The sequence below is a fragment of the Camarhynchus parvulus genome, chromosome 4, assembly GCF_901933205.1.
Source record: "Camarhynchus parvulus chromosome 4, STF_HiC, whole genome shotgun sequence".
NCBI classification, from domain to species: Eukaryota; Metazoa; Chordata; class Aves; order Passeriformes; family Thraupidae; genus Camarhynchus; species Camarhynchus parvulus.
The window spans coordinates 63,600,306-63,612,473 of record NC_044574.1 but is presented as its reverse complement, the minus strand read 5'-3'; the positions used below and the strand labels follow the sequence as shown (position 1 = coordinate 63,612,473).

General features: G+C 42.6%; 1 protein-coding gene, 1 long non-coding RNA gene and 1 other non-coding gene across 4 annotated transcripts in view; 1 reads left to right on the top strand and 2 right to left on the bottom strand.

Annotated features, from left to right (window-relative positions):
• PRSS12 (serine protease 12) overlaps window positions 1-7,008 on the top strand; it is a 33,381-nt gene extending 26,373 nt beyond the window's left edge. For both annotated transcript variants that reach the window (XM_030946959.1, XM_030946961.1), the window contains 2 exons: window positions 2,515-2,795; window positions 4,427-7,008. In XM_030946959.1, the coding sequence (XP_030802819.1) occupies window positions 2,515-2,795; window positions 4,427-4,734 (589 nt within the window). In that variant the 3' untranslated portion in view covers window positions 4,735-7,008. The remainder of the gene's footprint in view (window positions 1-2,514; window positions 2,796-4,426) is intronic.
• A 1,451-nt stretch (window positions 7,009-8,459) lies between these two features.
• LOC115902958 lies at window positions 8,460-10,210 on the bottom strand. The gene is made up of 2 exons (XR_004060667.1): window positions 10,117-10,210; window positions 8,460-9,688 (listed from the first exon to the last, which is right to left on the bottom strand). It is a non-coding gene; the product is annotated as an uncharacterized LOC115902958 (long non-coding RNA).
• On the bottom strand, window positions 9,833-9,963 carry LOC115903799. Its single transcript, XR_004060729.1, has one exon. It is a non-coding gene; the product is annotated as a small nucleolar RNA SNORA24 (small nucleolar RNA).
• Window positions 10,211-12,168: the final 1,958 nt, after the last annotated feature.

The window sequence follows — 12,168 nt, the reverse complement described above, 5'->3', positions numbered from 1 at the left end:
GCTGAGCAGACACCAAACATAGGGACTGAAACATTTTAGATTAAATTTGGTAACAACAAATCTTGACAGGGATAGACATTTTTACTGTATCACAGCAGTAACTAAATGCAGGACTTCACTACTGACAAGTTACTGAAGTATAAATAAGGAAGCTAATCTTGTGATTAGTGACTATTTCCTTGGACTGGGCTGGGAAAAAAACATAGAGGAGCACTACAATTTTGAGGGTATTTGCTAGAGTTTGCTCAAGCGAGCTGCAAATGTTTTAAATTTTGATTTTGAGCCTTTAATTTCGCACAGTAGTAACTAAAATGAAGAGTCAGATACATTACTCAAATACAGTGTGCATTACCCTTGCTGTGCACCAGATGCATATCTTTTCCTGTGTCCTGAAATCATGAAGGACTTTCCTTGGAAATATTTCAAGCTGAAATAGTCAAAGTTAGTAAAACTTCCTGCTATTTCAACTGACGTCCTAAGTGATTCTGCAGAACTATGGAAGCTCTTTAGCTGCTTTCATCAAAATTCATAGACTATGGCTTCCTATTTCCCTGTTCATTTTCTCTGTAGTGATTGCCAAGGATGCTGCCTGAGGGTCTTGAGAATGCCTTTGATTACAGGCTTGAAAACTGAATGTGGCGCCAAGCAGTGCCAATTTTGGATACTCTGCTAAGCACCTACAGGATGGGGCAGCAGCATGGCTGGAGCAAAGTACACTGTGGTACTTCCAGATTGGTGCAGCCACCCGAGGGGTTGTCCCAGGCTACCCTGAAACTGTCACCCGTGGCCTCAGGGACCAAAGTATTGTTTTGTCCCAGAAGTTAAGTTTAAACTGCAATTATATTTAAGCATGCAGCTCCAACACCCTGTGTATGCACTACTGTTTACTGTAAATGAGGGAAGCCTTTAGCTCTAAGCTGGCTTTGGACAGGCTGGGCTGAACTTCCAAATGATCTCAGAGTGATTTTCGGGGATAGGTTTCCAAGAGCTATCTATAGATCAAGTGCCTTCTTCACATATTTTCCACAGATGGACAACAGAAAGGCCAGTATACCATTTCTCATATCCTGGAAATTGAAACACTGCTTAAGTAACCAATGTGGGCTCATCTATACTAGGAATAAAAATTAAGCATAATTTTATGCATGATTATTAGAATTGTTCACCAGTACTACAGTGGAATTATTGGTTTCTATACTTTGGCAGATACAGTATTTAAGATAAAATGTTTGAAGCTATTTTTTGTTTTATAACCCATCCTTGTCTTGAGTTATTCTGACAGCTAAAGGGAAATTGGAAGGTTCATACATTTAGAAAAAATAACTGGATAATTAGAAACATGAGGAAACATAGGGAAAACCCCTTAATGTATCCTATATAGAAGTTCATCTTTGGGTGAAGGGATGTCTGTTCACAGCCCGCGGTTCTCTCTCCTTAAAGCCTAGAAGAGAAATTTTGCTCAGAGGAGCAAAAGAAGACCTGAAGGATTAGACCAAGAAAGCTTTACAACCAGGCAGCCAGGAATGCAACCCACAACTAGGAGAAATACTCAGTGGTACAGCTATATATTGTGCAGAAAACTGTAATTTTTCTGCTTTGTCTGCTGCTCCTCAAGCAGGCTTTAACAAGCTAAGGAGACCAAAATATTGCTGGATGGTATAAAAAGAACAGGCATAGGTTGAAAGGTGATGGACCACTGTGGGTACTGTTTTTTCCAAGCACATTAGAAATCTCCTGTTGAAGGCTATTAAGGGAAGGGAGAAAAAAAAAGGAAAAATATTTCTGTTAGCTTAGCCATATTTTAAATACAGGTACCCAACAGTACTCCCTTGTTTGCATTTTGCCTGGGAAGGTCTGTGCGTAGTAAGACATGCACAGAAAATCGTTATTTCAGCCACAGTAGTAATCTCTAATGTATTTACCATTTAGTCCACAATGTGAAAGAAACTGGGATTATATCAGATGCAAAACAGGCTGCTGTCAGTTTGACAATAGTTTGTGCTTGTGATGCACAAATACTTTGTCATCCTCACTATAACTTCAGTTGATGTAAGAGGCTTTTATTAAGTTACCTACGCCTCTAAAGTTCCTCAATCAACTCAAGAAGCAGGCCTGAACACTTGTCATTCCAGTAATTATTTGGAGTATCCCAATGATGTCAGTACTCAGGCTGTTGTTGCAATTACTGGCAGTTTGTGTTACCCTTCCTAAATAAATTTATAGTGCACACCTTGTACATTTGAAGTGCCAGTCATGGCAAATGGCCAGAAGAAAATTGCCTGTGAAAATATTCAAAAAAACATGGCACAACCGAAAACCTTGGAAGAAGGTTTTTGTATTCTTTAGAACACACTGAAATGTCAGTGTAAACATTTGAGAAAGCATTTTTGCTCTTTAAAAAATCTTTTGCTAGCATTAGTTATGTGAACAATAAAGAAAGCAATGAACTAGGTTAGCATGCTCAGGAAGTGACTTTGCCTGAGCCAGCGCTGTTTGTTTTCACCTCCATCTCAGGTATGGCAACAACACTCGCAACTACGTCGTGCGGGTTGGAGACTATCACACGCTGGTGCTGGAGGAGTACGAGGAGGAAATCGGAGTCCAGGAGATTGTGGTGCACAAGGACTACAGGCCTGACAGCAGTGACTACGATATTGCCTTGCTGAGGCTGCAGGGGCCCGAGGAACAGTGTGCGAGGTTCAGCACCCACGTTCTACCTGCCTGCTTGCCACTGAGGAGGGAGCGACCACAGAAAACTGCTCCCAACTGTTTCATCACTGGATGGGGTGACACAGGTAAAGTCATTTCCATGCACCAATCTGCTTATCTGAGGCTGTTTTAGAAAACACTCTTCAAATAATTAAAGAAGGAAATGCTCAAAATGAAAGTATTTTGCTCTTTTTTTAACATAGGCAAATATTTTCTCTCCTGATCCTTAACCAGGAATGACAGTATTTTGTTTACTGATTATAGTTTGTATTTGTATCCAAGCAGTGATTAACCATGCCACTCTAAATCACAGACCCTGTCATATAAGTGGCCTCATTAAGAATGACAAGCAGGAATAAAAAGCTTATTTGTTGCCAGGCACACCCTGCACAGCAGCTTATCACCCTCTGCCTCAGTACATAACTAACAGCTCTAGTAGATGTAAGGTTTCAAAGGTAAGGACCATGAATATTTTAATTTTAAAAAGGTTATTGAAATGACAATACTTCAATAGAAAAATGGATGGAAAATATGCACATGATAGAATTTTAAATAACATTTTAGTGTTCCCTGTTGCCACTGACATTTTCAACCAGCTTTGATTTAAATAACAGAACATCTTGCCAAAATTTACAAGACCCTCAATGCAATCTGCACTCCAGGCTTCTACTTGCTTTTTTTCGGTCAGTACAAGATTCTTCCTCTTCAAAGGTCTTTGTCCTTTAAATGTTTCACAAATTAATAACCATGTTTTACTTTTATCTTTTTGTGGTGCTGAGTACAGTGCAAGACAGCAACCACACTTGAGCCTTTGTTCCAGTGACTCGCTAGAACTGCCAAGGAGACAAGGCAAGGCCAAGTATCTGCCCCTCCTCTTTACAAGCACTAATCTGTGTGCACAGATGTCAGGATCACTGTACTACAATAAACGAGAGAGACGTGTAGGGTGGGTTTTTGCTAAAAACAATTGTTAATTCATTGCCTAGTTCTGTCTAGCCTTTTTACATAATTCACTCAAAGTCCTGCAATACTGTTAAATTAGGACATCTATTTCAGGAAACATTAACCACTGCAGTAATTGGCTTCAATTTATGGTAAGAATTTACATCATTGCAGTACCTCAGCTGACATTTCACACTTACTATTTGAATCATAATTGCTGCACACGTTATAAGATTTTACTTAAAAAAAGGTAAAACCAACAGTGGCTTTCATTTCCCATGCTTTGAATCGAAAGAGGTGGAAGCTATGGAAAAAAAGTAGAAAGATCTACCTGGAAGCCACCAGAAGATGCAGCATCTGTTCAGGCTGAGCTACACTAGATTTGAACTGATGACACAGAAATAAAGGATTTCTACTGCTTTACTCTCAGCTGCTCAAGACTCCCAAAAACTGCTTCCACAAAGAGGTATTAAAGCCTACGTTCTTCTTTAGAAGATAACGCTCGGAATAAACCAAACCCCAGCCTTGGAAAGATCCAGAGAACACATGCAGAAAAGCTGCTTTTTAAAAAAAGCATCTACATTTGACATTTACAATATGTACCGTATTTTAGTATTTAATGCAGAGATTATTTTTTTTTAGTAGACTTGCTTCCAGAAGTTTTATGTAATGACAAAGCAGTGTGAAGACCTGAGAGCAAAAATTGGATTAAATCACATTTATGTTTCCAAGACTGACCATTGTAATGAGACAATAATTCCTATCTCCTTTTTAGGACGGGCTTATTCAAGAACGCTGCAACAGGCTGCCATCCCCTTACTTCCCAAGAGGGTGTGTGAGGAGCGCTACAAAAGGAGATTCACAGGAAGAATGCTCTGTGCGGGAAACGTGCAGGAACAGAAACGAGTGGACAGCTGTCAAGGAGACAGCGGCGGACCACTGATGTGTGAACGCCCAGGGGAAAGCTGGGTTGTGTACGGTGTGACCTCCTGGGGCTATGGCTGTGGGGTCAAAGATTCCCCAGGTGTCTACACAAAAGTTTCGTCTTTCGTACCTTGGATTAAAAGTGTGACCAAACTATGAATGCCCATAATGAAAACCAAACTTTGAGGCAGGACAACTTGAACAGCACATGCAGTGCACAGCTGGGGCCCACAGTGGGTGGAAACAGACATTTTCCTGATTAATGTGTTTTTGTTTTCATTAAATCCAAGCTGTATACACTCAAGCCTTCCAGTTAGGGATTACTGTCCTTCCTGTTCCAGAAGTTTAAATATTGCATGAACAAGCTACCATGTATCTAAGGGGAAAAGTGATAGCCAGCTAGAGTTAATACTGGAGCAGGACAGCTGGAGACTTTGCCCACAAGACTGTTGCTCCAAGCTATTTATGCTCCAAGCTTCTCTACAATTAATTACAGATCTCAATCTTCAGTCTAGTTTATTTAGTCTATTATTCCTATGATTTTACACTCAGTCCCCTAAATCTGACTCATGTTTCAGTAGCTTCTGAGACCATTCATGGCCTGATTCTTGGTAAGTAACTCTGAGTATGTATTAAATGCAGGAAGGAAAATAATGGTCAATAATCACATTCCCAGTCAATTGCCTAAATGTCTTCACAGGTTAGTGTGCCTAAAGTACATTCCCAAGTAAAACAGGGAGTACAGTGACAGTTTCCCCACAGCATCCTGCACAGCTGCAAGAGCAACAACTTATTTACTTCACTTAGGTAGCATTTGTCCTGTTTCTGAAATTCGCAATTTTGAGTATATACAGCATTTTGAAGAAGATTCACTTTTTCTATTTACCACTAGCTGTCAGTACAGTGTCAGACTAACAGACATCCCTATCCTTTCACTGCTGGGCTTTGCTCAAGCAGCACCAAGAACCTCAGTCAATCCTACCAGACAAAGTTATACATACAATGGAGTTGTCGAGCCAAAACTTGTCTGAAAAGGTCTATAAAGTCTTAAACTATGTTTTCTATAAAGTAAGATTTAGATGACTCTCTCCTGCTTAGTTGCAACACTGGTTCACACTGATCTCACAGGAAAGCTTAGTTTTCAGTGACTTCTAAAGCACTGACACATCTTGATTTTGTTTAGTTACGTTTCCAAATACTGTTCCCCATGCCATGAAATCCCTAACAACTTATTAAAAAAATGCACCGATAACCAACTTGCTGTCCATTGAGAAAGGGCCACCACACCGAACCTAGAACACAGCAGGTAATCACCACCTTATTGTAACACTGAAAGGCATCAGGCTGGAAATCACCTGTGAATTGACTCACTGGGGAGGAAGCCACGACACTACAATCCGCAGATCAAAGACTGTGCTGAGTCCAAGTGTGCTCTACACATCACGGTAACAACCATGCTCATAAAAACACAACTGAAAGCTGTGGGCCATGAAACACTCCAGTGTGACAAGTGTGGCAGATGAGTCTCACCACATAGTGATTGTGCAAACTGCGACCACCAGTGACTGTTTCCCAGCTTCCTATTCCCCAAACTGGCTATGACTGTGTTGTGTGGTGTTTTGTGAAAAAGTGGGGTGCTTGCATTCATGTTTTAAGTGGGCAATTATTCATTTTTGTATTGTTGTGTGTCTCTCTGGTGTTATAAAAAATATCCAAGACTCACTTGCATATGAAGTGGCAATGACATTGCCAAAGCCCATATGATTGAACATTAGCCCTTAATATCTCCAACCTCAAATTTAAGTTTTCAAGGGTCAGGACTAATTATTGTAACTGGTGCTAAACTAGTACATGAGGTGCTTTAATACATTTTAGTTCTCTGTAATTCCACACTATTTGAAATAGTGTAAAATATTTTAAAACATCATAAATCACTGTACTGTGACCACCTACTGTTAGACCAATGCAAAACACTGTGCTAGTCAACTTCAAAACCATTACATTTTTACTTCTATATAGCCCTTAATTACACGGGAATTACAAAGTATCTGCATGTAACATCCAAGTTTTGCTGTACAAGACCCATTGAGAATTGTGGTGAAGTAGGCTACATAGTGCAATACATGCGTTATATACAGGGGAAATAACCCTTTAATAGCTGCACCACAGAAACAGGATACTTTGTGGCGGGGGGAACTAAACCTGCACACTAAGTGTAATAAACATTTAGATTTAGTACAATACTTTGTTATTTTTGCTCTTTTAATAGAACGCTTTGTTAGATTTTAAAATGTTGCACTGTTTCCATGCTGAGCATACCTTCTCAGTTTCTAACATAAAATGAAATTGCCTCCCTCTTATGCCATTCTCATTTTTGTTCAGTGAGCCTGATGGTGTACATGTATAAAATAAAAACTGCCACACTGACTACAATTCCTGTATGTTAATTAATACCACAGATGTACAGGCAGCTGCTGCAGAACATCAGCTGAGTGAAACTCATGTGGGCTGTACCTGATTAAGGGGACTCTTGAAATCATCTTCCTCAAAGCATATAAACCTAGGACTGTTTTCTCCAAAAGGAGTTTGTCTCATTCCCAGTGCTTTAACTCAGACCAGTTACATTGTCCTAAGTTCATCCTACACTTTAAAAGCTGTTTAGTAACTGTTAATGGGGGCACAAACCATGAAAACACTTGGCACTGGTAACCAGATGAGATGACAACCCTCAAGGTATGTCATCTCTCCAGGCTCCCCAGCACCACGAAGACTTAGTTAGATACAGCCCTCCTTAACTTCCCAAGTTTTTATTTGCCAGAGAACACAATAAACATTACCGCAACTGACAGACAAAGCCTCCTTAACTGTATCTTATTTCAACCCTAGGCAACTTCCCAAAATAAAAGGGCCAGTCTGCCTGGCATTTGCCTATTAAAGATAAGCAAGTGGCCTTGCAGAGCAGATGTAATTTCTACAAGTGCTGAGGTTACTACAGAAGTCCAATGGTTTTGGAGAAAAGGGAATTCTGAGTAAACACTCCTGATTGTTGGCCACCAGGCTTGGCAGGCACTACCTTGGAATGCAGAGCAGTAAGCCATATGATAAGGCTGTTAAAAGCAGAGAGTAACCATGCACCACCAGTTAAACAGGTGTGCTATCACTTGGTACAGCGCCACACAAGGAAACACATTTAACTGTACTTCCACTTGGGCAGAAGAAGTGTATGTTAAAAAAAAAATGGAGTTTCCTATGACAGCTCCCTGATCTGCCCACCAAACATAACCACCAGAAGTCATTTCCTCAGATGTAATGCACTGGAATTAGAGCCCACAGTTCTGCTCCCTTCACTTCAAGCAGGAATCCTGACCTCAGCTGCCAAACACTCAGCAGCAATTACACCGCATGCTGATCATCTCAGCTCTGGCTTCACAGATTTTGTTTCCCAGTCCTTTCAAACCCTTCCTTTCCCTTTGACTTTTCAGTTTTAACTATTTGCAAAAAATACATTATTATTTAAAAGACATTCCGTAAGAGATTGTGCCAGCACAGCTGGTATTCACTGTACAATAAAGTATCTTATCTGAGTATGCCATGATTCACCATCTACTGGATCTCTATCAATTTTCTCAAGTATGGATCCCTCAGCAACTGCAAAAATCAACTCTATTTAAAGTTGTTGTTTCTGCCCTGCAGCACTTAGCCCTGATTCAAGCCATACCACTTCTGGAGCAGTTTCCAGACAATGCATCAGCCACCTGAAACCAGAGATTCTGCCCAAAAGGTGTGTCCCCAGAACCGGCAGATTTGGCATGTGTAAGTAATCCTGACAAACACACGCAGGTCAAGTCTTAGTTACCAGCAGTTTTCCAAGAAAGGAACCACACTTGCAGCCAGTCACGTCTCTTTATTGACTTATTCATACATTCAAAGACTTTACATTCACACAGACACCAAAATTACAGGTGGACTTTCCACTTCCATTTTCCAGACTTCAAAAACTTACCCGCAGCTTCTGCAGCACAGGAACACTCGTTGAAACACCCTTCTAACACGCTGAGAGCAGAGGAGCCATCCCTGAAGGTGCAGTACAGCCACTCAACTACCAAAACCAGTACTGTAATAGCTTAAGGCTCAGTGACAGCCCAAAGAGAGGAGCAGTACACAATGAGATCCTAACTGTATTTGTCTGTATCGAAGCAGTCAAGGCTAATTTTAGGCACAGTAAGCTGGGTTCCAGCCCCTCTTCATCAAGAACAGATGGACTGCAGAAACTCTCATTAAAGCTCCAAATTTTAACTTTGTTTAAAAACTGAGATAAAGATCTAGCCTAAAATTAGCTTTTACTAGCTCTGCTTGACAGCCAGAAATATTACTGCTCCCAAAAGTCACCAATTCCAGATGATTAAACATATCCACCCTACCCTAATCAAAAATGAACAGGTTTAGACACAGCTACTCCTAGAATTCGCATGTGGAATTTAGCCCTGTCTTCTTTCAAGAGGGTTTTTCCCCTGTAAAAACAAGTTTGAGGCAGTTTAATATTGCTACTGGAAACACAAACAAACAGCAATCATCACCAAACAGTAGGACGCTCTCCCAGAAGTTGTAAAGCTGCTCTGAGACAAAGCTGCTGGTATTAACTTCCAATCTCCCTTGATCCTACAGCTGCAGATTTCTCTTAGTACTCACACGCTTACAAAAAAAGACACTCCTCTTGCCCAGGATATCCCTGAGAAATCTGTGCATTCAGATGTTTCTAGTTTGGCAGGCAAAGTACTAGCAGTGTGTTTTTTATGCTGGGAATAGCAGATTATGTTTTCTAATGTCTCTACATCCAAACCAAATTCCTCCCGGTCACACTAATGCACTTGATTGCACTTTTCTGTTCCGAAAACACATAAAAATGAAGCATGCCTTAAAACAAAACATCATGATACCTAGATTTCTAAGTACAAGTCACAAGAGAGTAGTCGTTAAACATAAATTATCAAATCGGTATTATTCCTGCCCCAAATCTCACCTCTGAAGAGCTTATTAGATACAGGCAGACATATGCTTTTTGGGAAGAGGATCTTTAACAACTACGTCTGCCATGCTTTCAGCTTCTGTGCTCCTGCGGAATTAAAAAATAGTAAAAAAGTTTAAGAACTGGGCTGTAATAATTTTCTGAAGAAAAAAAAAGGAGAGAAACCTGAAAAACCAATCAACAAGAAAACAGCCAAAAAAGGGAGAGATGGCTAACCCCACGGCAGAATCGGTGTGTTACTTGCCACAGTCAACGACTCCTACCCACAAGAGGGTAAAAGCTATGCCAATTAGCAAGGCCCTGCTCTTCCATGTCTAGGAAGGGAGTCAGCCACAGATGGCAGCTCCCATGGATTCATGGATCTCTGCTTCCCTCACCACCCCCCTCGCTGCCACGTGGCGGCGGCCATTTTCTCTTCCTCTCTCCCTCCCTCATGTGGGCCCAGGCCCCAGCCCCGCGCGGCCAACTCCCACCCGTCCTCCCTGTTACGCAGCCCACGCCTTCATGGAGCCTACCTTCTGTCTGTTACGCTCCGCTCTTCTGCTGCCGTGGAGGAGAAGGCACCCGATCCACGAACACCGCCGCCGTCACTGCCACGTCCCCCTCAGCGCCACCGGCCGCGCCGCCCGCCCCCCTCAGCGCCAACGGCCGCGCCGCGAGGCCCCCTCAGCGCCAACGGCCGCGCCGCGAGCCCCCCTCAGCGCCAACGGCCGCCCCGCGCGCCCCCTCAGCGCCAACGGCCGCCCGCCGCCCCCCGGTGCCAACGGCCCCTCAGCGCCAACGGCCGCGCCGCGCGCCTCTTAGCCGCGCCGCGAGCCCGCCCACGCGGAGCCCCATCCGCACGCGACCCATCCTCACGCGCCGGCTGCGGGAACTGGGCGCTTCCGGGACCCCGGCCTGGGGGCGGGGCTTGGGGCTCTGGGCGAGGCCACGGAGCGCACGCGCACTGAGCGCGGCCACAGGGTAATGCGCGGCGGGCAATGGGATCGATGCCTCTCGTCTTTTGATTTCCGCTCCTTCCCGAAGATACCGAGCAGCATCCTCGGGGGGAAACGGGTTAAGGCATTCTCCAAAAGAAAACAGAGACCTTCAGCTGGTTTGAGACAGCGGTGCGGCTTTGTCCGTGTAGATACACGTGTGTGTGTGTTTGGTCCAGTCAGCAGATGGCCTTAAATGCTACAATAATACTGCTCGGTACTTGAAAACCATGGACTAAAATAAAAATCAGAGGTCGTGAAAGATGTGCTAGAAAAATGAAGTCATCCCTCTAGGTGAACACAGATTACTTTCCTTTTCCAGTCTATGTAAGCAACTGCACGCTGGCCAAATGCCCACACCTCAATTTGGAGCGCGAACAGGATAGAACAGAATACTCAAGTCGGGATGCACCTACAAGGATCATCAGGCCAAATGCCAACCTCAGGGCCGACCAGAAGTTAAAGCCTGTTGTTAAAGGCATTTTCCAAGTGATTTTTAAATACTGACAGGCCTGGAGCATCAACTACCTCTCCAGGGAGCCTGTTCCAGTGTGAACACCTTCTCATAAGGAAATGCTTCCTAATGTCAAATCTGACTCTCCCCTAATTACTGTAACTTTCACACCACAGCAGCTTATTGGACTATTACTAGTCATCCTCAGTGCAGGGAAGACGACCATCCTTGGTCTGAATTGCTCCTCCACTCAGCTTTCCCTGGCCCTTGGTTTCAGTGCTGATCACTGTCCTGCTCCTGGAATTTGCCCTTGGCTGACTGTTGTGCTTTCTTCATCCATGTCACTCGGAGAGACAAAAAAAAAGGGTATTTTGCCTTTGAGCTCTAGGAACTGGTGGACTGGACGAACTGGAAAGAAATATGATATGAAAGTAGATAAATCAAAGACGGAGGCCAAAAAGCTATTATTATTTGTAGCAAGGATCTTTCCCCTTTTCTTATTACTTGTTACTACTTGACTGTTTTTATAAGAGCTTATAGAGATGGGTATTATACAAGAAGCTTAGACTTCTTAATTTTAAGTTGCATCATTTCTCTGTAATGAATGCAATATTTTGTAAATGTAGGTTTCCTATTTCCCCCACTCCCCTAAGCAGATTTTACCCAGCTAGATAAGTACAATTTTGTGTTCTGTTCTGAATTTGTTGATAACAGTGAATTTTCCTTTGGACATTCATACCATCTTCAGAGGTTTCTCCAAAGAAAGCTTTTCTCATGTTTTTGTAGGCTGATGCATTGGCACAACTATTGAATCCCCAAGGCAAATGATTTGAATACATTTTCGTTGTTATCTTAAAGAAAGCAAACTCTGGAGATGTTTCTCCAGCGCATTAGCAAGTGCTGGCACAAGAAATAAAAAGTAAGCAGGAAGCAAAGGCAGTAAAACAAGCAGCTGCATAAAGCAGCAATATTCACTCACAGCAAGAGTAAGCAGTATTTTTCATTTCTGAAAACATCTCATGCTGCTCCTGTGCTACTGGACCGTGTTAGAGCTCAGTGTCAAGCTGCAATGGCTGCTAACCAACCTGGAAAAGGACAACTTTGTGAACATGAAAGTCACTTCCACACAGCACTAC